This window comes from Dipteris shenzhenensis, chromosome 5 (genome assembly GCF_047967505.1).
Source record: "Dipteris shenzhenensis isolate YYH24624 ecotype China chromosome 5, Dip_SZ_1.0, whole genome shotgun sequence".
In the NCBI taxonomy this organism is placed as follows: Eukaryota; Viridiplantae; Streptophyta; class Polypodiopsida; order Gleicheniales; family Dipteridaceae; genus Dipteris; species Dipteris shenzhenensis.
This window is the reverse complement of record NC_141600.1, coordinates 3,464,653-3,492,471: the sequence shown is the minus strand read 5'-3', so window position 1 is coordinate 3,492,471 and position 27,819 is coordinate 3,464,653. Positions and strand designations below refer to the sequence as shown.

Sequence of the window (27,819 nt, the reverse complement as noted above, 5' to 3'; positions counted from 1 at the left end):
TGGCCAATCCTAACTTTCTATGCTCAGCTCAATCTGTTGGCAAGCCAATTTACTCATTCATACACATGTGCTTTTGCTGCTTCCCTCAAGTGCTCGAATCGCTTCTGTACACTTGCTTGAGCATTCTCTTCTCTACTCCTCATGAAGAATTCATGGCTTCCTCTATCCATCTTCTGTCGTACTCTACTCCCGTATCATGCCCATTATGACCTCTATGGAGAGTGCCATGGAGGGCATTCAACATGATGAAGCACCCCCTCCACAACCACCTTTGCTTGCACCTATATGGCCTAGGTGCTATCTCAAATCTCGTATATGAACCCAATGGTGGCTTATTTGCAGCAACTTTAGCAGTTGGACATGTTTCAAGGGCATCCACCCCTTTCTCCCGAACCTTATGCAGGGGAGAAAAAGGAAAAGAAGTTGTACTATGTCCAATCTTGGCTTAATAGATGGGATGCCCACTTTTAGTTGATGACTACCTTGAGGTGCATCGGGTCACAATGGTGGAGGCTTTCTTGCGTGATAATGCAAGGTTCCATGAGCTTGTTAGCACATAGCCCTGGTATGGCCTTGTAGGCTAGTCTTAGGACTCAATCAACCCTTAGGTTGACTTCACTAGTCCCCCTTATAGTTGACCTCGGGGCCATTTAGGCCACCACTTTGTACTTTCTCACTATCCATTTGCAAGTAATCGTGTTTGCCTCAGCTTGATGTTTGCTCCCTTCCATTCCACTCCCTTTCCATCGCTTCCCGCACCCAATAGTGGTATCAGAGTAGGTTCTCTTGCTCCTAACTGCCTCTCCTCGTGCTCAGCCATTGTTTCCTACCTACCATTTTGCTCCAGCTGAGTCTGGTGCCTCATTTCGTCCCCGAAAACCTGTTTTTTGAGCTGGAAAAACAATCCAGCAGCTGTTTTTTGGCTTTTTCAAGTTCGCTTTCGACGTTTTTCAAAATTTTGAGCTGTTTTTACACTTCCCGCACCATTTCAACGCCGTCCGTACAATTGTACGAATTGCCATACGGCTGCACGGACCTGTGCGGACAGGTACGCAATGCTGCCAAGAACTAACTGTAGGTGACTTCAAGCATTTTTGGGCTCAGATTTTCACTTTTTCAACCAGCCATTGTTTCCTACCTACCATTTTGCTCCAGCTGAGTCCAATGCCTCATTTTGTCCCTGAAAACTGTTTTTTTAGTAGGAAAACAATCCAGCAGCTGTTTTTTGGCTTTTTCAAATTCATTTTCAACGTTATTTGAAAATTTGAGCTGTTTTTACACTTCCAGCATCATTTCAACGCCGTCCGTACAATTGTACGAACGTCCATACGGCTGCACGGACCTGTGCGGACAGGTACGCAATGCTGCCAAGAATTAACAGTAGGTGGCTCCAAGCATTTTTGAGCTCAGATTTCCACTTTTTCAACCAGCTCTAGCATCATTTGGCTGGGATTTTCTCCCTCTCGACTTAGATCTGCCTGGTACAGTTGGATTTCAAGCTTTCCACCCTCTTTTGTGTCACATTTGAGGCTGCATGGGACACTTTGGCAAGTCTTTATTAGGTATGCAATGAGGCCAGAGTTGCTTATTTGCTTGACAATTTTAAGATGAATGAATGCCTATTTGACTCAGGTCAAGGACTTTAGAGAGCAACTCATCAATGTTGATGCGATTATACCAAACTCACAAGTTGTGTCCACCACACTTGATGGACTCCCTGGCTACATATCAGGAATTTGCTGCAACACTTAGACTAGTGGCCATGGGTAACCCCAACCATTAATCTTTTGATCAACTTTTTTCCCTACTCCTATAGGAGGAGCACAGTCATCAAAACAAGGCTGCTTCTACTCATGCAGATCAAGCCTTTGCTACTGATTATAGGGGCGAAGGAAAAGGGAGGGGAAATTAAAGCAAGCCCAAACCTACATCTGGTACCTCATCCTCTTCTTCTCCTTCTGATGGGAAGAAGAAGAAACGCTGCAATTATTGCAGAAAACCAGGTCATGACATCTCTGAGTGCCGGAAGCGCATTGCTTCCGAGAAGACGAAGCAAGGACAGCCAAGACAGCACGGGTCTTTCTGTCACAAATACTCCACCTGCTCATGTCACAAATACAGAGGCAGCCAATGATGAGTGTCATTATAATCCTACTCTGCATGATTCAGCTTTTGCAGTCTCAGATTCTGCCTTAGACTGGTACTTTGATAGTGGTGCTTCCAAGCACATCACTTCCTACAAAAATCTCTTTCACAAATTGAGTGGCGTTCCAAAGGAGGGCACTGTCACTTAGTGCAAATAATACAACATATACCGTGAAAGGGATTGGTCAAGTGATTGTCACTACATTGTCATGTGATACCATTACACTTGTAGAAGTTTTATATGTTCCAGGTATAAAAAAGAATCTGATTTCTATCTCACTCACCTCCACACATGGCTTCAGAGTTCTTTTTGACGGTTATTGCTGTGCTGTTAATGATAATCGGTACGATAAGTATATTGTACTTACTAAAACACTTGATAGAGGGCTATATCATCTTGACATAGTCTTAGACCAATAAATTCTGGTTGGATGCAATTATGTGTGCCAACTATGTGCTCAACCGAGCACCCACTCGGGCATTGAAGATCATGACTCCATAAGAAGCATGGACAGGTCGTAAGCCTGTCATTTCTCACATGCGGGTGTTTAGGTCTCTTGCGTATGTGCATGTACCCTCTCAGTTGAGGCATAAGCTTGATGATAAGGCTGAAAAATGCATCTTCATTAGCTACATCTCACCAAGAAAAGGTTACAAGTTGTTTCATCCTAGCACAGGCAAGGTGATCGTCAGTAGGGACGTGGTTTTTGTTGAGCATGCCCCTTTACCTTGGCTGGACTGTGGAACACAGCCTTTAGAGGAAGCCTCTAATGTGTTTAATTCTATGTCGCCTTTCACAGATACATATGACACAGTGCAGAGCACCATGCTTCATGCTTCATGCTTCATGCTTCTAGCAGCTCCAATCCTCCTCTCGTTGCTCCTGCTCAACCTGATTTTCCACCGCCAGATGGCCATGCTTTCGAGCAAGCAGTTCAAGGGGAGAGGGCTGTCATGAGACAACAAAAATCAGTCCCTCGTTGGCTTTTGAATACCATGGCTGTAGCTTTGATTGCCACTGCCTGTAATGAAGAGCCACTATGTCATAAGGATGCTTTTGACAACAGAGAATGGATGGATGCTATGAATACTGAACTTGAGTCCATTCATGCAAATGGCACTTGGGAGTTGTGTGACTTGCCTGCAAGCAAGCGTGCTATAGGCACAAAATGGATTTAAATGGAAAGATGATGGCCGCGTTGACTGCTTCAAATCTCATCTTGTTGCAAACGGTTATGCACAGCAATATGGCATTGATTTTGAAGAGATGCACAACACCATGGCATTGATTTTGAAGAGACCTTTGCTCCCACCTCACGCATCACGACCATAGCGTGCATCATTGCTCTGGCATTCCACAAACATTGGGAGGTGCATCATTTGGACACTAAGACCGCCTTCCTTCATGGTGATTTACAAGAAGATGTCTATGTCACTCAGCCTCCTAGGTTTGAGAAAAAGGTTAGGAAAATCAGGTTTGCCAGCTCAAGAAGGCCCTTTATGGATTGAAGCAGGCACCCCAGGCATGGTATGCCAAGATACATGCATATTTGACAGCCAGTGGCTTTCGGAACAGCCAAGCAGAAGCAACTCTTTATGTCCAAAAGAGTGCTGCAGAGTTTACGTGGATGACATGTTTGTCACTGGCCAGATATGGACAAAATTGCAGATTTTAAAGCTGATTTGCAGAAATCATTTGCAATGACAGACATGGGCTGGTTGCACTTTTACTTGGGCATCCAGTTTGCATATGTTGAGGGGGGTATAATGAAGAGTCAATCCAAGTATTGGACAGCTCTTAGACCAATTCCAGATTGAAGATTGCAAGCCAGTTTCTACACCATTGGAGCCTGGCTTTTGTTTCTCCTCCGAGGATGGCAATGCATGATTTGATGCCACCCTTTATCAGCAGGCTGTGGGCTGCCTTATTTATTTATGTCATGCCCGACCTTCTTCAGTATGCCATCTCCCAGTTGAGCAGGTACATGCACATGCCTAGTACACAGCATTGGCAAGCCGTGAAGCGGGTCTTCCGTTACTTGAAGGCCACACAAAATTTGGGACTGTTCTATGGTGATGAGTCTCCATTGGTCTTGCATGCTTTCACGAACAGTGACTGGGCAGGTTGTTATGACACAAGAGTGTCCCATAGTGGCAACTGTTTCATGCTTGAACCTGCATGCATTTCGTGGTTCAGCAAGAAGCAACCTACAGTTGCTACTTCCAATTGTGAAGCTGAATACGAGGCAGCCTTCACAGCTACAGTAGAGTGTGCCTGGCTCCATAAGCTACTCGCAGATGTTGACATCAGCCAGCCAGCTTCTACTACCACCTACACTGATAGCTAGAGTGCTTTTGCTATTGCAAGAAACCCCGTGTTTCATGCACGCACAAAGCACATTGAGGCTGCGACTGTCAACTGGAGACATACAGTTGTCCTATGTTCCCACGGAGGACAACTTAGCAGATCTCTCCACGAAGGCTCTACCACAGCCCAAGTTTGAGGCTTTTCGACATGCCTTACACTTGGCACCATTTGTTACGTGATGTTGATCTCCTTGTACTGTCATAGGTTGCTATATCCATCTTGGAGGAATATGTGCAACCATGATATAGTTTCCAGGTATACCTGAGATGTATCCAGGATACTTCAGCCATACCATGGAGGGGAGTTTGTTAGCACTTAGCCCTGGTATGGCCTTGTAGGTTAGTCATAGGACTTAGTCAACCCTTAGGTTGACTTCACTGGTCAACCATATGGTTGACTTTGTCGCCATATAGGCCACCACTTTGTACTTTCTCATAATCATTTGCAAGTACTCACGTTTGCTTCAGCTTCTTGTTTGATCCATTGCATTCCACTCCCTTTCCATTGCTTCCCACACCCAACAGAACTCTAAAAGACTTCAAAGGTGCCTCTTACTTCAGCTGAATTCAAAGTAAAGTTCATGCTCCAAAGAGCCTAATGAGTTTGAAAACTCCTTCAAGCTGAAGAGACTCATCATTCAAGGCAAGGGGTTGGAGGGGTATTCTATTGAATTCCTCCTCTTGTAGCGCAACTTTCCCAACTTTTCAAATATGGGATTCAGGGTCATTGGGTCTTTCCTCATTAATGAGCAACTATATTGAATGAGGCACATACACGGCTCACTGGAGGACATTTCATGGAGAACTCATACCTTGGAAAGCTATCCGAGATGCTCATGCTCGTTGTGTGGAATGTGATGTATGTGATCGCCTGCTATCACCACGTCGCATGCCCCTATAGCTAAGCCAGCCTTGGGAAGCATTCAACTATGGGGATGAGATTATATTGGAACATGGCTCATTACACACAAAACAAAGATATTATGGTTGCTATAGATCATGCCATCGAGTGGGCGAAAGCTAGGGCACTAATAAGGTATGATTGTCCAATTGAGTTTGTAAGTGACCAAGGAATGCATTTCATGAATGACATTTTTACATCTTTTACAACTGAGTTCATGGTTATACACCGTGTAGCAACTACTTAAGCAAGTTCAACTAATAAGGCACTTAAGTTCATTCTTGGCGTACGCACTTGGGCACGAACTTAGTGCCATTATGGATGCCATATGGCCTAGAAGCTGGAGTTCCTTTGGGGTTCCTTGTTTTGAGTCATAGCATACATAGTGAAGACGAACTTAACCCCATTCCGGATGCCATATAGCCTGGTTCCTTTGGGTAGGTGCCAATCATCAGCTCGGAGAGCCAAAAGCGTTTGCCAAGGACTACGATGACAATATTGCCTCCCGAGGCTACAATGGTACACCACATGTGTCATTGAAGAGTAAATTTTAGGGATGTCTATACCAAGAGGCCCTTGACCACTTCATCGTCTGCTGCCAATTTTCTAGACTCAACTGAAGCATCTAAAAATAAGGAGTCCCTCTGCTTAAACTGTCGTAAGGCAGGGCACAGGCGCATCGTAAAGAATTGTACCTTTGAACGCATAGGTTGAACCGCTCGCTGATTCGAGCTTGCGCGAAGAAGCTGACAGGCTGAATCGGATTGCACACCACTATTCGGTCCAGATCAACGCGATCCCCGTCACATGCAGACGTTCTAGGGGCAGAAGAATGGATAATCGTCAAAGGGGTCGTTCGTTTAGGAATCACAAATAATTCGGAACGAGACGAAATCAGCGCCTCAGTACGACACAAAAGCAGAGTGAAATTCCTTACCTTGCTCCGACTCCTAACTTTGAGACCTGAGTCTGTCCACGTAAATCGTTGCCAGTTTCCTTTCAATTGCACCGTCCTCGACCACTGTAGCCACTCCTGAGTAAGACAAGGGATACTTGTTTCTCGGGAATTTGGAGTATTAAAAATTATTAGAAGTAAAATCCCATAAGAATGGACGTCAAAACGTGATAGCTAAGTCTTCCGTGGTTACCTAGAAGCATTGAATGCACTATTGGACTCAAGGGAAAACCCTCATAATATTGGGTGAAAATATAGATTTTATGTCATTTCAACCCTCAAATCCACAAACCCCTTACCTCGAGAACTCACTAGTTTTATGGGAAAACAAGGGCGGCCCTACTTTGATTGAAAGTAAGGGAAATAATTTAACCTAATAGTTGTCATCTAAAATTTTAGAATTCTTATGTTTGTTCTCTATGTTCTTGTACGAGTAGTATGTGATATTATTTATGCATGTATATAATGATTTGTCCAATGTGCATAAGGATTTCTTGCATTCCTTTGGCAGGATGCTCCATATGTGGTTCAGTTGGCTACCATACGTTGTTGTTACATCTGTAACATGCAAATGATAGTTAAAACTTTACATTGTTTTGTGAAGCATCTTTGAATATGTTGTGTTTTAGTTACGTCCAAATTAATAGAGTATCTTGTTGTGTATTGTGTTCCTTTCTGTATATCTATGTGGGAATTGTATCCACACGATATGTTTACCATTGTATGCTGACATGGTCATGAAAAATCCATCAACTCCATGGACTAGGCCATCTTGTTGGTTTATTTTTCCTGAGCATAATTCAAGTAGTATTCCCTCTTTTGTTAGCACTGCCTCCTTTTTATCTAGTTTTGTTTCAAATTGCCATTTATGGAGATCATCCTACAAAAAATTGTTCTTTAATAGCCCAACCTTCTTTTAAAAATCATTTGCTTTGTCTTTTGCATCCAAAAGCACTTGCTTTTACCACTATACTAGGAGGCAGAGCCCACACGGACTTGTGCACTCTTGTTAGCACTTAGTGACTGGCTCCTTAGAGGTAGTGCTACAGTGGAGAATTTTATTCTCCTCTGCGAATTTCCACTGTGTCACACGTGGAGGAAGCGCTAAAAAGTGGTAAAGTGGGGAGGACCATAACACGGTAATGCTTGGCCACTCATGGATGAAGATGGATCACGGGAGGTATGGATGGCCTTTTATAAAGTTTTTTTCCTAATTGTTTTTACACTCACACACCATGGTCCATTACAAGGAGCACATCGACCTGAGACCTATGTTGCTAGGCAGCAAACAAGGAGTCATCCGTTAGGATTCAAATGAACACGCCGTACCGCTTGAGATGTTGCCACTTCTCATGAAAGGATGTTTGGAATGCCCCTCCTAAGAGGTAGTGCTTTAGTGGAGAATTGGATTCTTTTTAATTGTAATGTTTTTTTAGTTTGCTAAAAGCATGATTTCTTTTGTGAAAAAGTTGAGCGCTTGCTTTCTTCGTGCCTTCTATGGAGAATACAACACATCCTTTCTTTGTGAGAGTGAGCACTTGCTATCTTAGTGCCTTTTATGGAGAATACAACACCTCCATCTTACCAAAACGTAGTTAGGTATCTGCTTTGTAATTAACTTCTAAAAATATGTTGCCTTACCCTTTTTGCTTTAGATATGCAATCCCGAGGTAGCACCCACGTGCACTCATGCACTCATTTTCTATGATTGTTCATAGTCTATCAATTTTTTTGGGATCTTGTAATAATTTTGAGCTATGACACAATGTCTTAGTGAACTGGCCTATTACTTTCAAAACATATTTTTTTCCTTTTTAATATGCAAAATAGTCTCATTATGTTTGTTCATTTATGAATTTGTGTAGAAGAGGTGATGGTCTTGTGGTTGTTCAAGTAGATAATTATTATTGATGTAATCTATTTGTTATTGTGTATGAATACATTTTCTAAATGAGTTTAAAATGTTAATGTAAGTCAGAGTTTTTTTGTCTCAATGTTGTACTTAACTCGTGGCATTTTGGTCTAAATTAACCAATATGTGTTAGCCATGCAATCCAAGGCGTCCTCCATTGTTTCATGCATCTTTTATAGTTTTCGCTTGAAAGAAGTCCCCACATGTAATAACATTAACATTTCCAAAGTATTCGCATTGATTTCTTTTCAAGGAACACATATGTAAGTCTGCAAAGTTTAAATTTCTCCTTCTAACTAGGGATATCTCATTAAAAACAAGTAGTTCTACTTGTTGATAAATGGAGGTCAAAGTGTCAAGTTTCACTCTCGATAAGGATGTGAGGTCTTTATTGTGTATTGGCAAGTGCAATGCAGAATATATAATTGTACCATTTATGTTATATGTTGCCTTTCCTATGTATGCAAGCATACGAACTTTAGGTAATACAATGTCAGTGTTTAATGCTTTTTAATTAACACTATTTTACTTGCATGAGAAAAGATTGAGACATTGAGGTGGTGGAAAATGATTTTGCATGGTCTAGAAAGAGAAATCGTGCGAATACTTATTTCTTTATGGGGGGAGGGGGGGGAAGGCAAAATATGCTTGGCATGGGGAGCCAAAATTGAGACCCTCATTTGGGTTGTATGTAAAAGCTCTTTGAGGTTGTAGCATTGAGGAAAGGAGAAATCCATGTTTAGAATGTAAGGGTGAAGATGCCAAGATAGATTGCTAGGTAGTTTAAGATTCCAAGCTTGGTAAAAGGGTTTAGAGTATGCTAGAGTGTTGCAAGTACCGGGAAGAGTAAGTATAGAAGGAGCAGCGTAGGGTTTCAAGAAATTAGAAACTCTAGTGATTTCTAAGTGCTATGCTGATTGGGTTTACAATTGCTCACATCTCTTCTTCCTTTTTTTGAACATAAATGAATGCAAGTCATAGAGCTAGTCTAACATCTTCTACTTTGTTACACATGTAGTATGCACGCTAGGCTCTTAAGTATGTGTTGTATACAACACATAGGTCTTGGAGACTCACATTCCAGTGCCACCATGTGTGGTTATGTCCCAAAACCAAGATTAGGTGGCATAGTTATGTGCCTAGCTATAGGCATTAGAGGTATAGAGTTCGGCTGTGGTTGTGGTTGAACCTGTTCTTGGACCTTGAGCTTCACGGACCTACTCTGATGTAAGACTCTCAGTCCTTCCACTTATGAGACTTTGTGGTGGGATCTGTCCTTGTTCCTAAATAATATCAACAATAGGTTTGCCCATGGTATTGGTTTTTTGAGGGCACGCCTGTATACATTGATGATCTTTAGAGTGCGTGTATACATTGATGAGCTCTGTATAAAAGTGTTTAGCCCAGTTCGTCTCCTCTGATTGATGTAGGCATGCAAACAGATTGGGCAAGATGACATTATGATGCTCACTATGGGATATCTGTGCTAGTAACATGACAGCTCAAGTGGCCTTGGTAGTGGTTGCATTGCTAATCAAGCTTATAGGGATTCCACCCTATCGATTTTTTTATCATATTGTACAAGCCCTTGCAGTCTCTGATCCATGCATCGGAGCGTTGCATATGGTTTGGAAATATTGGATAGCCCAAATGCATTATGGACTATTCTTGAAGTGAAATGATAGAACTTCTAATCTCCATCTGCATGGAGCCTGTCGGTTGTCTATGTGGCATTGTTGAATTCGTCGATAAAATCCACCACCTATCAAAGATTAAGGTTACACGGTGTCCGCCACTGTCTAAAGACCCATGGCCTTGATAAGGGGAGCCAAATATGGAGCAACTAGTAGCTCATTGCATTGTGGTAGTAGAGGCGAAAATCCTTAATATTGCATATGAATGGAGAATGGATCACCACTCCTTGGACTTGTTCTAACCAGTCGGCCCCGAGTGGTGAGAATTTGGTCACGTGCATATTGTGTTCCAAGTAGTTTTCCACATATTCTATATGTGCAAATATGCACTTCTTCTGAGGCCTTGAGGTGGAATGCTGAGCTAAGTGCTCGGGCTCATGTGGGGATGCATTTCAGAATGTTCCATTTGCGAGGGAAGAGTGGCGGAGGGAGTGCAAAAACTGGATGGATTAGTAGAAGGTGGAAATCCACGATTAATAGTTCATGTAAGCACCAAATGTTTTGTAAGATAAAGTAGACAAGTAGGAGAGAATGTGAGATAGGCAATATGAGATCCGCCTTGGAGCCATATGGGCACAAGTGCTTGTAAAAAGAGAGTGAGAGAAGTGAAAGAAAGAATAGGTTTGGCCCTCCCTTCAAAAGGTGGAATTTATAAAAGGCCAAAAGTTTGACTTTGGTCTTCATTGTGTACATGCAACTTTTGGGAATGGTCGCTACAAAATGTCCCCTCCTCCTCTCTAGGAGACTAACAATTTCTAAGGATAAAAGTGGTTACCTCTAACAAGCCAAGTTCATGCAAAAGCAAACATGGTTATTGAAGTAGAAGATGACACATGATACAAAAGGCAAGCAACCATATAAACTTGTGCCTTTTGAGCACTCTTTTGGTTAGTGCTATGCATATGTGATAATACATGACGTTTAGATGAATCCTCAACACCTTCCCTTTTTCAAGATCAACATCATAAAGTAGGCCTTCTCTTAAGATGATGATTATGGGGAATGGAACAAGGACTGAACATTACATTCCAATACACCCCTTTAATGGGAATGCCCTTCCTTTGAGTCGGTGCTTCTCGAAAATCCCTTTCCCAAGTGGTTTGGTAAAGATATCTACAACATTCTCTTTGCTGTCACAATGTTGCAATGTGATGTCACCAACAAGTAACACTCTTTCTCTGATGAATTTCTCCCTGACATCAATCTGCTTTGTTATGGAGTGATATACTAGATTCTTGGTAGCTAATGCTTGAATTGACTGATAATCATAGTATATTATTGTTGGCTTTGACTCATCAAAGTAGTCTATTTTTTACAATAGTCTTCTGAGCCATATAGCCTCACATGCACTTGTTGTGAGTGCCCTATATTCTGCTTCAGTTGAAGATAAAGAAACACTTGACTTCTTGTTTGTCAACCATGATATAGCACCTTGACCAAGGAAATGTTCATATTCTTGTGTAGATCTCCTGGACTCATGCTCTCCTACATAGTCAATATCATAGTATCCATGCAGCCTTAGATGACTTCCTCTGTATTCTATTCCAAACTGTCTTGTACCTTTGATGTACATTAAGTATCTATTGGCTACATTCCAATGAGATTGTGCATTTGTCATAAACTATGCAAGTGAACTTACAACATAACAAATACATGGCCTCGTGATAGTCAAATATATAAAAGATTAGATGAGTTGCTGATAGTACTTGTCATTGACTGTAGGATTTTCTAAATCTTTGGTAACTTTCAAACTCTATTCCATGAGAGTGGTTGCAATCTTGCAATGCAAAAATTTGGAAGGACAAAGGAGATACGTATCTATTCCCATATTTTTATTTTTTCATATTATCATTTTTCTTAGTCTCATAGAAGTACTCATATAGAGACAAGAAAGAATGGTATGGTGACGGAAGGGAATAACTGAATTTGAAGAAGAGTGATAGATCATATTAAAATAGCATGAAAAAGAGAATTAAATATGATAGCCTATATAAAGATCTAGGATAATCTAGGTGAGCTAAGAGTTCTTTATGATCAAATAAGCATGATTATGTGAATTGATAACGATGAGAAGACAAAATACAAATACTTAGAGGGCTTGTATCCTCATAGCTTGCTTGAGTAGATGCCAATCCTAGCTTAATTATAGATAACAAAATTACTATTGTGTGACACATGTGGTATACTTCGATAACGTGTTTTGCTAATGTGAACTGAAATGGAGAAAATTAAAGAGAAGTAAAAGCATCTGAATTTTTTGCTAAGCATGAGGGAAGGCATGATTGTTCCTTGGTAGCAAGCTTTTTGCTCTAGTAGTTTCTTTACGAAATGGTTTTTATAGATAATGAAAAACAGTTAGTATGTCAAATAATATCTTCTATGTATTTTCTAGCAACTGAAGAAAATACATATTGGATCATTACTAGCTACCAAGTTAAATAAAAAACTTTGATGTGTGATTACACAATGACGTACATATACCCTTCTGTTGATTACATAATAGTATATGTGACTTATTTCTACTCACATCATAAGGAAAAAGAATTATGCTTTGTATTTGTTATTATTTCTCAATATCATACTGGTATGGGACGGTATAGATATTGAGGAATATGACAAATATCATGCTTGGACTTGTACGAAATAACATAAGCAATGAATGGATGTGGTATAGTACTTTCTCTTGGTACAAGATAAGAATAATAATAATCTTTCATAAGTTTTGAATTGGCTAAATTCATTATCCCTTGGTTAATGAGAGCTTAGGATCTTTTTTTTTGACCATGATGATACTTGATGAATATCCAAGAGAGTACTCTTCACATCTCTACTCATTGACTCGAAAAGTCAAATACACAATTGAGGTTAGTTTGCAATCCAAGCAAGAGGAATGTTCAGCATTGTATTTTTGATATTCTCTTGCTATGGAAATTATTTCATTTTAACCAAGTGTGACTATGGCAAAGTATTCCATAGGAACACATCGGATGCAACGGGGGTCCTAGTGGATGCTTTGTGGGGTTTGGTTGGGACGCCTAACTACTTGTGTTTTGCCAAGCTAGATGGTTAGTATTGTGGGTAATTCCATATTAATACTAATGTTGCTAGTGTTATTGGTGCTATTGCAATTGGTCGTAAGGTGCACATTTTGATGTCAGTATATCAAGCGTACAATTGTGTTGGGATTAGTTGGTGTGATGATTCATCAATTGATTGTAAAAACTAACACAATTGGCGGCTTGAGTACAGATGATGAGTTGAATAATGAGGAACGGAGATGGTGAAGGTGATTTGGATTGATCAAAGTATCGAATGGTTGCCAAAGGCCATGGGCCATATTGTAAAGAAATGAATACTAAGCCGTGGGCTAATTTATTTTATTAATTATGGATGAGGGCATATTAAGACTTGTGATATTTTGAGCTCGTGGAGCTATGTTGATCAATCCCTCTAATTGTGTACAAGGGATGCTTTTGGATGTACTATTGTTGGCTCTTTGCTTTCTGGAATTACAATTATAAGTACTCTAGATGGTGTCGCTCTCTCTTTCTCTTCTCTCCCCCACTTGTTTCCTTGTTCTTTGTTTCTATGGTTATGGTAAATCGTGAATCTATGATCATGTCTAATTTTAATTTTCATAACACTACTGGTTGCTGCATATAGGCTTCCTCATCTAGGTAGCCATTGAGAAAAGCATTTTTGACATCTAGCTGGTACAAATTCCATCTAAGTGTGGCTAGTGATATCAAAAACCTTATGGAATCCATCTTTGCTACTGGAGCATAAGTCTCATCATAATCTCGACCATATTGTTATGCATATCCTTTTCCAACTAGTCTGCATGTGTCTTTCAATGCTTCCATCCAAATTGTACTTCGCTTTGTAAATCGATTTGTTTTTAATGGCCTTCTTTCCTAGTGAAAGGTCACATAAATCCCAAGTATTGTTTTTATACAAAGCATCCATTTCTTCATTCATAGCAGTTTGTTATTCTGGCTTCTCAACTACATCTTCAAAGTACACTAGCTCTTCCATAGCCATGATGGTAGTCATAAGAGCATAATTGGTGGTTCTAATCTGAATTGGTTTGCCTTTTTGAGCATCTATCAACCTTGGTGGTGGTCAGCTTTTTGCTACTGCTCTTCTCAAGGTTCCTCTTTGCTCTTCTTCATCAACCTTTTCCATAGGTGATTGAGTAATTGGTGTGAACATCTCCTATGTATTTGATGTTTTCCATTTTGATTCTTCATCAAATATTGCATTTGTGGAGATTATGACTTTTAGGTTGATGGGATCATACAACTTGTATGCTTTGGTGTCTTTGTTGTATCCAACCATGATGCATTTGCGTGACTTCACATCCAACTTTATGTGATGATCGTCATTTATGCTATGCAACCAAATATGTGGAGATGCCCAATGTGTGGCTTGTATCCAGTGAATGCCTCAGAAGGTGTCATACCCTAAATTGATTCGGTTGGAAGCTAATTACACCAGTAGGTTGTAGTGGCAATTGCTTGTACCCAATACTGATTCAAAAATATGCTTCTCAGTGAACATTGCTCTAGCACTGTCTACTAAAGTCCCATTCTTCCTTTTAGCTATTGCATTCTATTGAGGAGTATCTGCACATGTGAATTGCCTTTGAATGCCATTGCTTCTACGAAAGTTCATGAATGTTGAAGCCATGTATTCACCTCCACTTGTCTAATCTCATGACTTTTATCTTTCTGCCTATCTGGTTCTCTATCATGGCTTTGAAGTCTTGACATCTAGAAAAGACTTCAGATTTCTCTTTAAAAAAGAAGACCCAACAATGTTGTAGTTGTTATGAAAGTCAATTAGTATACAGAACCATTAATGTTGTGGGTCTGCACATAACCCCATACATCTGTATGTATCAATTCAAGTATTCTTTTTACTATCATGGATGCCTTGTGTGCTGCTCGTCGTGGGTCGAGGCTGCTGGGTGGTTGAGTCTAGTCGGCTAGCATGGTTATGTGGCTATCAACTACTCGTTGGGACTGCGCATTGCTTGACTTCATGCATTGATTGTAGAGGCTCTATGTCGTTGAGGTCCATTGGCGTTGTATGCTTCATTGGAGATGTCATTGGTTGAGTCTAGTCATTGTTGTTTGTTGTGGCGCTACAACTTGATTGTTGGCTACATTGGCTATGGAGCTGCCTTGGGCTCTGCGTTGATCCGCTAAGTTGCAAGGGTATTTAGGAGTTGCATGGGTTGAGTTGTGGTGAGTTAGAGCTACGAGGCTCTCGCGTAGTCATTAGCTTGCGAGGTTGATGAAGGCATCGCTCTGAGCCTGCTGTGTGTAGGTGGTGGAGACTGCTTGAAGAGGTGTTGTAGAAGAGCTCGTAGTTGATAACGCCTCTTGGAGCAAAGTTTTCTCTTGCTCTCAAGAGTAGAAGAGCTTAGAAGTAAGTCTCTCTCTTAGGATACAAGGAAAGAGTGTCTCTCTCTCAACTAAACCTATCTCCCACACATAAAGGAAAGAACAATGAGTGGAATGAATACTCACACTCTCTCTCACAACACAAGAACACTTAGTGATTCTCTCACAGAAGAATGAATGGAATAAGGACTAGACAAAATTCTCTCAAAAACTCTCAAGAAGATGAATGGAAATCTCTCTATGAAAGAGAACACTCAATAACATCTCAATATTTCTCATGCTCTACACTCTCAAGGATGGCGCCTCAGCAGGAAGGCAAAACCATGCACTCTGATACCATGACCAAATATGGAGAGGGGAGGGGAGAAGAGTGGAGATGACAGAGGGCACATCTAGAGAGCACACCACAAATGACTAACTGTACACTAGGTTTAGCTGAAAATAATGAATATATACAAACCCCTTTAGGGTTAGGGTTAAGGTTTCTAACCCTTGTGCCTTTTTAGCACTCCTTTGGTAAGTGCTATGCACATGTGGTAATACATGATGTTGAGATGAATCCTCAACACCATCTCCAACTTGATCCTTGTCCACATGGTGTGATTTGCTTATATATCATGTGGACACTCTTTGTTAGTATCCACACAAATTTTGCCTTTGGTTGGTCAAATTTATCGCCTAATATGGATTGAAGTGATCTTTGTTGATGGGTTGATTGATGTGATTTTCCTTGATAGGTCCATATTTTCCTTGTGATTTCTATGGATTGTGTAGATCTAAGATACGGCCTTGGTGTTATAGAACTTCATGAGTGAGACCCTTCAAGCTTTGAACCTCATTGTCTTGTTCCAAATGGCATGAACTAACTTTTGCTTTTGTTCTTGTTCCTTTGTAGCTTTCTTGAGTTAGTTCATCTATTGTTGCCAAGCTCTTTCATTTTCTATATCTGCTCTTGGAAAAAATCTTGGATTACCTCAAGATTTTAGAACCTTATGTTGCATGCTTCCTACTACCTTTGCATGACCTAGAATTTTCTTTGAAGCCCTCATAATTCCTCATTTTTTGCCTCCCATTCCTACCTTCCTCACCTCATCATGCTCTCATCTCCCTCCCATGTATATGGGATAGCTGACTTTGTAAGAACCTTGAATGTGTAAAGAAAGAAACAAAAGTTCTTTATATATTAAAGGTTTTGTTTCTTTCTTTACATATTACAGGTTTTGACTTTTTAGAACCTTACATATGTATAGAAAGAAACAAAAGTTATTTACATATTCAAGGTTCTGGCTTTTTGAGAACTTTGAATATGTAAAGAAAGAAAAAGTTATCTCTATTCATTGGTCTAGATGTATAAGTGAACCAAAATTGTTACCCTTTTGGATTTTTTAAAAAAAAGTTGACTATTCTTTGCACTCCCCAATTCCCCCCTACTCTTTCAAACTTCTAGATATTTAATAATCTCCTCATTACTACTATATCAAACCTCTAGCATAAGAAAATAAATCTTTTATAGCTTTTGAGACTCTAATCTCCCATGTGTTAAAATTTAAGCTCTTGATTCTCATCGATTATGACTGATAAAGTTTTATAAATCCCTCCTCATTACTCAATTACTACCATACTCCATCCCTGACCTCATCATTACCTAACCTCCCTTTAGCCTACATGGAATGGGTGACCTCCCAAGAACCTTAACTCAGTCTTCACTCCCACTCTCCATACCACTCTTTTAAAATTCTAGCTTAAGCTAGATGTTTATAATCTCCCTATAGCTCTTTCAAATCTTTAGCCATGGCTAGGGGTTGTAAGCTTTAGCTATAGCTAGTAATTGAAATGGGATCTAAGATTACAAACTCTAGAGGTTTGGAAGAGTAGTGGTGAGATTAAGAACCTCTAGCCTACACTACATGTGCAACCTTCAACCTAGGCTAGAGGTTGGAATTCCCAATCACAACTAGAATTTGGAAAGGGAGGTGAGAATCTGACCTCCATCCTAGAGGTTGCAACTTCTAGCCTAAGATGGAGGTTTGCAAGAGTTGTGGGAAATAGAGAACGAGACCCAAACAAAAAGTGGAGGGACTCTTATCCAAGAGGTCTCGTACAAAAGAGGTCCCACCCTTGAGGTTTCTACAAAAAGTGGAGTGGACTCTTACCCAAGAGTTCTCCTACAAAAGAGGTCCCACCCTTGAGTTTTCTACAAAAAGTGGAGGGACTCTTACCCAAGAGTTCTCCTACAAAAGAGGTTCCCACCCTTGAGGTTACTACAATTTTTGTAGAGACCAACATGTATAAATCTCTCTCAATGGAATCAAGCTCCCATTCTCTATGGTGTTCATGTACATGATCTCCTTGGGTCTGTGCTCCCTCACCACTAGCATGTGATAGCATGCCCTAACCTTGCGATCTCCCCTTCTTCTCCTCCCCCTCCTTCCTCCTCCTCCTCCTCCTCCACCCTTCTCCTCCCACCTCTTCCTCCTCCTCCTCCCTCCACCTCCTCCTTCCTCCCTTTATCTTCCTTCTCAACCCTTCGCCCGTTCAAGTCGTGAAGGAGATGAGCACTTCACTCCTTAACCTTGGACTCCTCCTAAACCCTGCAACCCTTTCTAAACCCTGGAACTCCTAATAGCTTTCTCAACCCTATCACCCTTCTCAACCTTACAAACACCTTCTAAACCCTTGAACTCCCCTGGAGGCCAAAGCCTCCATCCATCATTGTGATCAAGCCCTCTTTCTCACCTAAGAACGCATGAGATATACTTTCCATGCTTTAGCCTACACCTCTCACTGGAATACGAACCGAGAGGACCTATGCTACACTTATGAACACCTATGCTACAATGAGCCAGCAACATGACAATAGGTGACCAACACCCTCAGAACCTGGATGTGGAAAAGACAGGGACAACAAAGCTACGATGCAAGCAAGAATGAAAGACAAAGATTGAGCAAAAGGCAAGCTTCTTATTTTTCTTCATGTGCAATTCCTTCTTTGGATGGTAGTGGAAAAGGCAATAGCTGTGGGACGGATTGTAAGTCAAAAGCAACACTTCCATTGTTGCAAGTAGGGTACATATCAACCAAGACATGTTGCTATTGGTTCTCCAGCTCAACATAAGTGCTTTTGTAGCACCTTTGGTCCTTGGCTCCACTAGTGTCTAGATAAGTCAACAATGAGCTACACGTATGCTCTCTTGTTACTACATGTGCCTCTTGTAGATGTTCAAGATCTTGAGGATAAATCTCACATGAAAATGGATCACTGGTGGAATAATGCAACCATTGAAACTATGATGTCAGAGAAAATTGGGATACTTTATATACATACATGCTATGTAATCCACACAACAAAGATGTTGGATATCTAGCATAGTCCTTGAAAGCTTGTAGATGTGCGAGTTATTTGTTTGGCCAATGGGATTTACTTCAACTTTAATTTAAAGAATTTAAAATATTATACAATTAGTGCATGGTCTATGGTGGAATAATGCAACCATTGAAACTATGATGTTAGAAAAAATTGGGATACTTTAGATACATACATGTTACGTAATCCACACAACAAAGATGGAGTTGCTCTTCAATATATCTTCACCAGGATCATGCTCCACTAGTTCAAACCTTTGTGTTGGCCATTGTTGCAGAAGTAGTTCGTATTCCTCATTCTTATATTTGAAGTGTAAATGGAAAGTTCTTGAGAATAAGTAGTGAAATTTGAAGCAAACTCTTGATTTACATTAGTAGGAAAATAGTTTTATGAAATATTACAAGAAATAGAAAATCATGAATCTTTTTGCACAAAAAGACACTACTAAAATTTTACAAGTTAAGAAGGAATTAAGAATCTATGGATCCCATGTTTCAACTAGGTTTTGTATTGAAGATGGGTATTGATTCTGTATCTTTGCCATGTTTAGATTAGATAATCTCTTGACATCAGTTAATTGAATTCACAAGCTTCCTAGATTTTCTTCTTCCAAAATTGGTCCTTAAATTTTTTTGCAAGTAACTCAACATACATGTATGATTTAGCTAAGATAGAAACGTAATTCTATTGTGAGAACAAAATTTTATGTAAACAAGCTTTCCTTTTAAAGGCAAATGGGATACTCTATATACATACATGCTATGTAATCCATACAAATTTTCCCAAGGACAAAGATGTTGGACATCTAGCATAGTCCTTCAAAGCTTATAGAAGTGCGAGTTATTTGTTTGGTTCTATTTCAACTTTAATTTAAAGACTTTAATTTTTTCTACAATGAGTGCATTGCCTTGGGAGTTTTCTTTGCATAACAAAAATCTAACTTCATCCTCATACCTTTCTAATTTGTCTTTTTCTTCTTCTTGTATCTATTTGGGTTTTAATTTTACATTTTTCTTGGTTTACTTGTTTTATTGATTGAGAAGATGAATATATGAGACTGATTAAATGAACAAGGGCTTTGTCTATAATGATCCTTTTTAATCTATTGATGAAGTAAGTTCCTATAACCACTTTCCAGTTTTCTAGAGTTGCTCTTCAATTGCTTCACTACATCACACTCCACTAGTTCAAACTTTTCTGTTGGCCATTGCAGAGGTAGTTCATTGTCCTTATTCTTATATTAGAAGTGTGAATGGAAAGTTCTTGAGAATAGGTAGTCACTCTTGCAAAATACTTTTTGAAATATTGCAAGAAATATAAAAATATGAATCTTTTGGCACTACTAAAATTTTACAAGCTAAGAAGGAATTAAAAATCTAGGGATTCCATGTTCATGCTAGGTTTTGTATTGAGGATGGGCATTGATATTTTTTCCATGTTTAGATTATATAATCTCTTGACATCAACAAGCTCATGACATTAATTTTTTTGCGTGCAACCCAACATACATGTATGCTTTAGCTAAGATTGGAATGTAAATGTGTTGAGACAAAATTTTATGTATATAAGTGTTTTTTAACCCACTTGCTTATAAGGCAATTCTCTGTGCGTGCACATGTGTGTGTGTGTTTTTTTAAAAGAAGAAATTAAGAATCTAACGATCCCATGTTCACATTAGGTTTTGTATTGAGGATGGGCATTGGTATTTTTGCCATGTTTAGATTATATAATCTCTTGACATGAAGTGATCGAATCGACAAGTTCATCACATTAGTTGCAGCTGCTTCATTGTTCAAACACTGGTCCTTAAATTTTTTTTGCCAGCAACTCAACAACATTTATGCTTTAGCTAAGATTGGAACCTAATTGTGTTGTAAGAACAAAATTTTATGTATATAAGTGTTTAAGCCACTTGCTTAGAAGGCGTTCTGTGTGTGCGTGCAATTAGCTGAATGTACATAATGTACCTATACATGGCTAAAACTATGACCTTATTTACAAAACATTTGGAAAAATGGCAATAAGAGATTGGTTTTAAAAAATCATTCCTTTTCCGTATATATTGTGGTTTTAAAAAGTTATTTAGAGAATTGTTTAAAACATGGAAAGGAAAACACATGTATTGTTGCCATTTCATGTACTGTGCACAATATTATGAAATCTCTATGATAAAATATTTGTTCGCATTCTATGGAAGGCTTTAAATGCACATTGACAAGATCAAACAATCAATTTCTCTTCTATACTATTTCTTAAGAAGAGAAATACCATACATGCCATGTGGAGAGGATTTGGAGGCTTGGGGAAGCATTCTAAAGATTCGGGGGAGAAGGATGGAGGTTTGGGGGAGAGAGGAGGCTGGGGGAGGGAGAGAGGAGGCTTAGGGAGGGAGTTTCGTGCTCCACGTGGAGGCGGGTGGGTGGTAGATAGGGGTAGAAGGAGCCGATCATACCAACGCGGGCTGACACGTGGCAGCCTAGATAGACTTGCAGCAACCGAGACAAGAGGCAGAACCAGGACCGGAGGCAGACGCGACACGCGGCAGCTGACAGCAAAATCGCGACCAATCACCAAAGGCAAAAAGAAGGGCAGGTCTGGACTAGTGACGAGTCAAGGGGAGGTTGACACGTCGTAACGTGATCAAGAGGCACCATCAAGCCTCGATGATGTGGCAAAGTGCAATCATTCAACACTCAACTTTCATTCGGTCAGATCTAAGGTCCCCTACCCATCAAGAATGTGTGGGTGTGTACACGTTCACTGGTACCCATAAAGAAAAGAACTTGAGCTTGAGATCAAGCTTGGATGATGTGGAGGCGCGAGGGCACTAGATGTAGGAGCAGGCGAGACAGATGGAGCAACCACGTGGTAGACGGGGAGTAGTCAGGGACCGAAAGACGGGTTGGGAGTCCACTCATTACAGTGCAGTGACTGGACTGGCAGATAATATATTAGATATCTATAATATAAATATAAATATAATTATATATATATAGAGAGAGAGAGAGAGAGAGGATGATAAGGGGGGGAGAGAGAAGGGGGAGAGGGAGTGGGAGAGAGAGATAGAGAGAGAGAGGGGTAGCGAGAGAGCGGAGGAGAGAGAGAGAGAGAGAGAGACGCAAGAGGGCGATAAGGGGGGAGAGAAAGAAGGGAGGATAGAGAGAGAGAGAGAGAGAGAGAGAGAGAGAGAGAGATTAATCTTTAATATTTATTAGATATATTATAACATAACATATTGTATAATATACTGTATAATAGATTCTATTTATATATATATATATATACATTATATTTTTTTTTGTGTAGAGAGAGGAGAGGTAGAGAGAGCAGAGAGAGAGAGAGAGAGAGAGAGAGAGAGAGAGAGAGAGAGAGAGAGAGAGAGAGAGAGAGAGAGAGAAAGGGGGGGAGGATCTCTGTGTGTGTGTGTGTGTGTGAGAGAGAGAGAGAGAGAGAGAGAGAGAGAGAGAGAGAGAGAGAGGCGGGGGGGAGGGAGGCATACCATAATATATTGTATAACAAAGAGAGAGAGAGAGAGAGAGAGAGAGAGAGAGAGAGAGAGAGGGCAATATTAGGAGGGGAGAGAGAAAGGGGGGGGGAAGCAGAGAGAGCAAGAGGAGAGAGGGCAATGTGGGGGGAGAGAGAGAGAGAGAGAGAGAGAGAGAGAGAGAAAGAGAGGTATATACATACATATATAAATATAAATAAATGGAATATATATATATATATACACACACAATATGGAGAGAGAGAGAGAGAGAGAGAGAGAGAGAGGGGGGGGGGGGGGGGGGAGGCAGAGAGAGAAAGAGAGAAGTAAGGAAAGAGAAAAAGAAAGACTCAAGTAGGTGAGAGAGAGAGAGAGAGAGAGAGAGAGAGAGAGAGATTCCGATAAACGAAAATAAATAAATAAATTATATTTAAATGTAAAAATGTATATATATATACATATAATTTATTTGTTTATATATATTTACTAAAACAAAATATGTATTTTTAATATAAATATATATTTATATATAAATTTTTCTTTCTATATATATAGATATAATCAACTATATTTATAGATATATATTTTTATATTTTATATTTATATGTATATATATATAATTTATTTAGATAAACAAAAAAACATATATATATATAAAGAGAGAGAGAGAGAGAGAGAGAGTGTGTGTGTAAAGTGAAATTCCTCAAAGTTTGAGATTCAAAAATGAAACCTTAAATTTAATTAAAAGAATCTATGATTGCAACTTTGAGACCCGACGGAGTGGGTCTTTAACTTGGCGTAGACGCGGGTCAGGGATCGTGCTTGCACAAAAATCTTGCATGAGATCGCCCAACATTATTGAAATAGAAGAGCTTCTACATAATAGAATCGCACAAAGCGTGAACACATCTGTGGTTTACTATATTGATAAGCATATAATATATAATATAACGGTGTTCCCAAGCATATAGGCCTTTTTCATTTTATATGTAAAACATGATAGTTGAGTTCGCTGCATCAATGATACAACATAGTGCTCACCAAAAGTTTAAGTTTAGGATTTGCTCGTATGAAAAGGTGAAGATGTCATTGCACATAAAACGGCACTTGACATACAAGAACATGGATCACTCACTCACATGTGTAGCCAGCTGAAATCATTGTCATTAAAAGTACATGAACATATTGTGAAAGTTATATACATCACTATTAACTTTTCTTAACATGGTATCCTATACCCTAGGGACTGAAAACTTTGAATCAACAAGACTTTGTACAATAAAGGAGAACCTACCCACCTTAAGGGGTAATAGTTTTCAGGATGGATTCATAAAAGATCGGGCGAGCATGCCATCCTTCAGCCACTGTGAGCACCATGATCACATCATCTGTTATATCCAATTCTTGAGAGACTCCTGCAAAAAAATCAACTTTACTTTCAGAACTGCAACTCAAACAAGCACAATTTGAACCAATGATAGAGTGAGCTTGGATGACCAAGCCTCAAAACCATACCTTCATATTCTTGTTGCAAAATGTGTGCAGTCCCTTGTGTTTCACACCACACGTGCAAAATGCATTGAGAGAAACTATGTCTCTTTGAAACCCCATGCCTTGCAACCACCTTTTCAAAAATAAATCAAGGTCAGATCAAATATTAGAAGAGCAAGCATAAGAGGGATGAATATTGAATTCCCTATAACAACATATGAAAGACTCTGTTGAAGCAAAGTACTTCACTTACGAGACCAAATAACTTTTTATACAAGAGCCTATAAGCCATTTGAGGAGAGAAATCCTTGGGATCCGGGAAGGACATTGCACGAGTCACAGACACTCCAACCCGTTGGCCATAGAGAGTGCATATGTAGTCCACTTTTTTCCAATTGAGAACACAATATTCCACCTGAAGGCGCAAAAGGAGAGATGTGCTGTTAGCATAAATTCGTGAGGGGGCAAGCAAGCTGTTTGCCTATACTCAAAACAAAACAAAACAAACTTGTACGTAATAGAACAAGATGAATTTCATTCATGTTGCCTACCCTACATGGTGAGCGGAAAAGGGGACGAATTGGAAGCTTAGAGGGGGAGACACAGAAGGAGAAGAAGAAGAGAGAGAGAGAGAAAGAGGGGAAGAAAAAAGTGGAGGATTGAAGGGATGAAGAACAAGAAGAGGAGAGAGAGAAAGAGAGAGAGAGAGAGAGAGAGAGAGAGAGAGAGAGAGAGAGAGGTGGAGAATTTCATGGGATTCTCACATGCTCCAATCAATGGATGCCAAAAAAAAGTGAACATAAAAAGAACTAAATACTTATTTTTCTCTTTCTAGGCCAAATGATTACTAAGGCATACCCATTTGGGGCAGGCCAAAAATGAGTGTACAAACTAAGGTTGTGCCAATTCTTTTACTAGAACGTCTTATGCCAAATGATAACAATAAGCGTAAAAAGATGCTAGAACTATAAAGTGGACACACCTCCATCTCGGTGACGATGTCTTTTGCTTGAAATCTTCGTACAAAGTATTCCACGGACAGAGACTGTGAGATTCAACACGACACACCAATGAGCATCATTCAACATTGGAAAGGTGAAACAGAAAAACCCAGGAATTGTTAAGGGGACAGAGCTGAAATAGATCCCCAAAGCATCAATGCATGCAGTCTAATTCACAGGTAGAAATTTGAAAGCAAGCAAGAGAGCAAGGAGGAGAAGAAAACCTCAGAGATGGTAGAAGTGCCACCAGCATTGCATTCCGTGCGAACTCTGGTGGCATCCCTTCCCAACACGAATTGTAGGAATGAAGAGAAAGCAATGAACTGCCCAACCAGAATTTGGCGCCTCTGATCTGATGGCTCTCTGGTCCTCCCATGACCACCCTCCCCATCGTCAACTGCTGCCTCTGCTGCCTCATGATGATTCTGATTCCTCTCCGTCAAAGCCAATGTGAGCAGCAAATTCTGCTTCAACGGAGATGTCACGATGAAATCCTTGTTGAGCATCAGCAGCACTGCAGGCATCCCCCCCACACTCCTTTGCTGCTCTCCATCTTCATTGCCCTTCTTCCCCTTACTTGCTTTACTTAATGCTGCTATTGTTTCTACCTTGTCCGACTCCTTCTGCAGGATGCTCCTCCATGGCTGCCAGTTTTTCTTCTCCCCAATACCAGCCACCTTGCAGTACTCCCCATCTTGCTGGGAGCTCACCTCACCATCTTCATCAAAGTGCCCCCCAAGCAAACCATTCTGCACACAATGCTGCCCTCTCACACATGCCTCCCTCAAGGAAGGCCAGGCCTCCTCATCAAGCACACCTTGTTCACTTAGCGTGGTCAACCCAACATCCCTCTCATAACCTGCACTGGCAACTTCCTTGAACGAAGGCCGCCCGTTTTGGAATGGTACTCTCCCTACTTTGAGCCACGACGTTTCCTCAACGACAGACGTCCTTCCCTGAACGTCGCTCCAGGCTGGGAAGGACGCAGAGAGCTGGTCGCCCTGCGGCCGGTCCCCTCCTGGCCTATAAAACCCTGGTGGAACTCGATGACACGCCTCTGTACAATTCGGCTTTCCAAACCCTGTACAAACTTGCTTGCTAAAATTCACATAATTATGAGTTCTACACTCTGTACAATTTCGTCTTCGATCTTCTGTACAGCTGTGTCTTCTAATTTCTGTGCAATACTGTCTTGTGCGATCGCTCCTAGATACATTATTGTCCACAAAGCCTTTAAGAGCATTCGGACTGGATGCAAATTCCGCACCATCCCTTGCTCTTTCTCTGATCTGGCCGTCAATGAAGACGCCAAATTCGTGTCCGAATGGAACAGGGATATCGTTTCGCCCCAGATTCTGAATCCCCGCTACTGTCGTCCTCTTTTTGCTCCCCCTTAAGTCTAAAGGAACACCGCTTTGCAGACGAGGAGCAAGGAACGCTATGGCAGTTGGGGGTGGAGCCTTGGGATCGCCAATTGTCGGAAATAAGATAGCGTTCGGACCGGAAATCGTAACCTCCTCTTCCCTGCCATTGATAGGAACAACAATTCTGCCTCCTTTGGTTGCGGAGGCGTTGGCCTCCATTGAAGATGTTGCCAATCGTCCCGTTGTCACGGTCGCCGCGCGTGGACCTCCGGCTGCCCATGGTTCTGGTTTACGTGGGAACGTGAGGATCAAACCGATGGTTCGATGAGGGAGGGGGAAGGGAGCGAGTCAAGCCACGAGAGAGATGGTAAGCATGGTCGAAGGGAATTGTGGACGAATTACGAACAAAAGATCAGAGGCTGAAGCGGAATTGCTGCTCCGGAAGACGGAGCAAAGATCAACAGACGGAATGTTTGGAAGCAACCAGAGACTGCAATCAGCGAGACGAACAAGAAGAAGAAGAAGAAGAAGTAGAAGAAAAGTATTTGTTAGTTTTTTAGCGATCTTGGAGCGCACGTCAGACGCTTCCCAAAAGCGCCGCTAAATTTGGCCTCTCCCCCTAATTCTTGTCCGCGTGGCAAACAGCCGTGCCTGCTCGCCCAATTTAGTTGGCGCCTGCTGCCTGCCCCAAATTTGGCGGCTCGCTTCAGGGGTGTGCTTTTCGTGCTTTTTGGTTTTTTTGGCAGTTAGCTTTATGGTACATACATCTCTCTCGGGTATATCCTAGCATGATTATTACAGATTCCAAGTATATCCTTTCCCTTATCTTGAGCATGACACGTGGCCTGAAGCTCCTAAAATTTCAAACAAGTTCACTTGCATTCATAGGGCTCTGCGCTAGCATAGAGATGTGAATAGTGTTAACCTGAGTTGGTAGATTGATATTCAATCATTCATAAGGCCTACCCAAGATCAAACTAGATCCGCGGTGAGCCCTAATTCTACTCTTTTTTGTTTTTATTTTTTTGATTGAATTCTAAGAAAGTGTAGACAGCGAGGCATAATTTTTGTACGATAATCTGTTTCCACAATAGAACAAAGGACGAAAGTTTTCTCTAAAAATAATGAACTGCATAGCAATGAATTATAAAGGTTTAATGTTGACCAAAAACAGAAGATTTTCCCTCCAAAAAAGAATTGCATAGCAATGAATTATGCAAGTTTAATGTAGATCAGTTAAAGCAGAAAGTGTGAAAAGTAGCTGAAATTGTTGATATCGAGTCAATGTATTTGTAAAAAATATTTGAAACGGTGTAACAAAAATGTAGGCTTGATTCGAGCCCTCTCAATAATGCAATCAAATTATTTTCCTCCTCTTCAAAGTAGTAATACTTCCTAAGGCATGCTAGGTTTCCTTTTATGTTATTGTATCCCCTAGAGATTGATGTTGTTCCTAGGCGTAGAATGTGTTGGCGCTCCAAGATATTTGCCTCCTTTTTGCTTGCCGTTGACGCTATTATGTCCATCTTGAAGTGGCTTTCAAATGGGGCGTACATGTGTACATCATCGATCATTTTATTTGGTGGGTTAGTCTTGTGCTGTGGTAGTCGTTTTATGGTGTTTGTAGTTTGCCCAATGTATTTCTTTCCGTTGTCAAGACAAGTGATGGAAAAGATAAAGTTAATTACCGAAGTGTCATTTTCGTTTTTCCCGCTTTGTTCTGTCTCTGCAAG

General features: G+C 40.5%; 2 protein-coding genes and 1 pseudogene across 9 annotated transcripts in view; 1 reads left to right on the top strand and 2 right to left on the bottom strand.

Moving 5' to 3' along the window:
- The window catches only part of LOC147901509 (E3 ubiquitin-protein ligase RGLG3-like), a 48,971-nt gene extending 42,410 nt beyond the window's left edge, over positions 1-6,561 (bottom strand). For 6 of the 8 annotated variants that reach the window (XR_015541049.1, XR_015541052.1, XR_015541050.1 and 3 more), the window contains exons 1-2: positions 6,351-6,559; positions 6,109-6,231 (exon numbers count right to left, since the gene is read on the bottom strand). The gene's annotated coding sequence lies outside the window, so the exon portion shown is untranslated. Of the gene's footprint in view, positions 1-6,108; positions 6,232-6,350 lie in introns of all 8 variants that reach the window. The other 2 variants (XM_087375325.1, XM_087375322.1) reach the window with 2 other exon arrangements.
- Positions 4,020-4,493, top strand: LOC147901510 (secreted RxLR effector protein 161 pseudogene; annotated as a pseudogene).
- A 16,724-nt stretch (positions 6,562-23,285) lies between the features above and the next one.
- LOC147901508 (uncharacterized) lies at positions 23,286-26,584 on the bottom strand. The gene is made up of 5 exons (XM_087374309.1): positions 24,947-26,584; positions 24,704-24,766; positions 23,975-24,136; positions 23,746-23,854; positions 23,286-23,645 (listed from the first exon to the last, which is right to left on the bottom strand). Exons 1-5 carry the CDS (start codon positions 26,303-26,305, stop codon positions 23,530-23,532), a joined length of 1,809 nt encoding a protein of 602 aa, XP_087230435.1. The 5' UTR covers positions 26,306-26,584; the 3' UTR covers positions 23,286-23,529.
- Between the last annotated feature and the right edge of the window lie 1,235 nt (positions 26,585-27,819).

Bases quoted from the DNA above. Each gene is read 5' to 3' on its own strand.
- LOC147901508 (XM_087374309.1), bottom strand. From the start codon at position 26,305: ATGGAGGCCAACGCCTCCGCAACCAAAGGAGGCAGAATTGTTGTTCCT. The intron at 24,767-24,946 runs GTTTTCTTCTCC...TGAATCTCACAG, and splicing joins GCACTTCTACCATCTCTGAG to TCTCTGTCCGTGGAATACTT. The intron at 23,646-23,745 runs GTATGGTTTTGA...ATTTTTTTGCAG, and splicing joins TTTGCAACAAGAATATGAAG to GAGTCTCTCAAGAATTGGAT.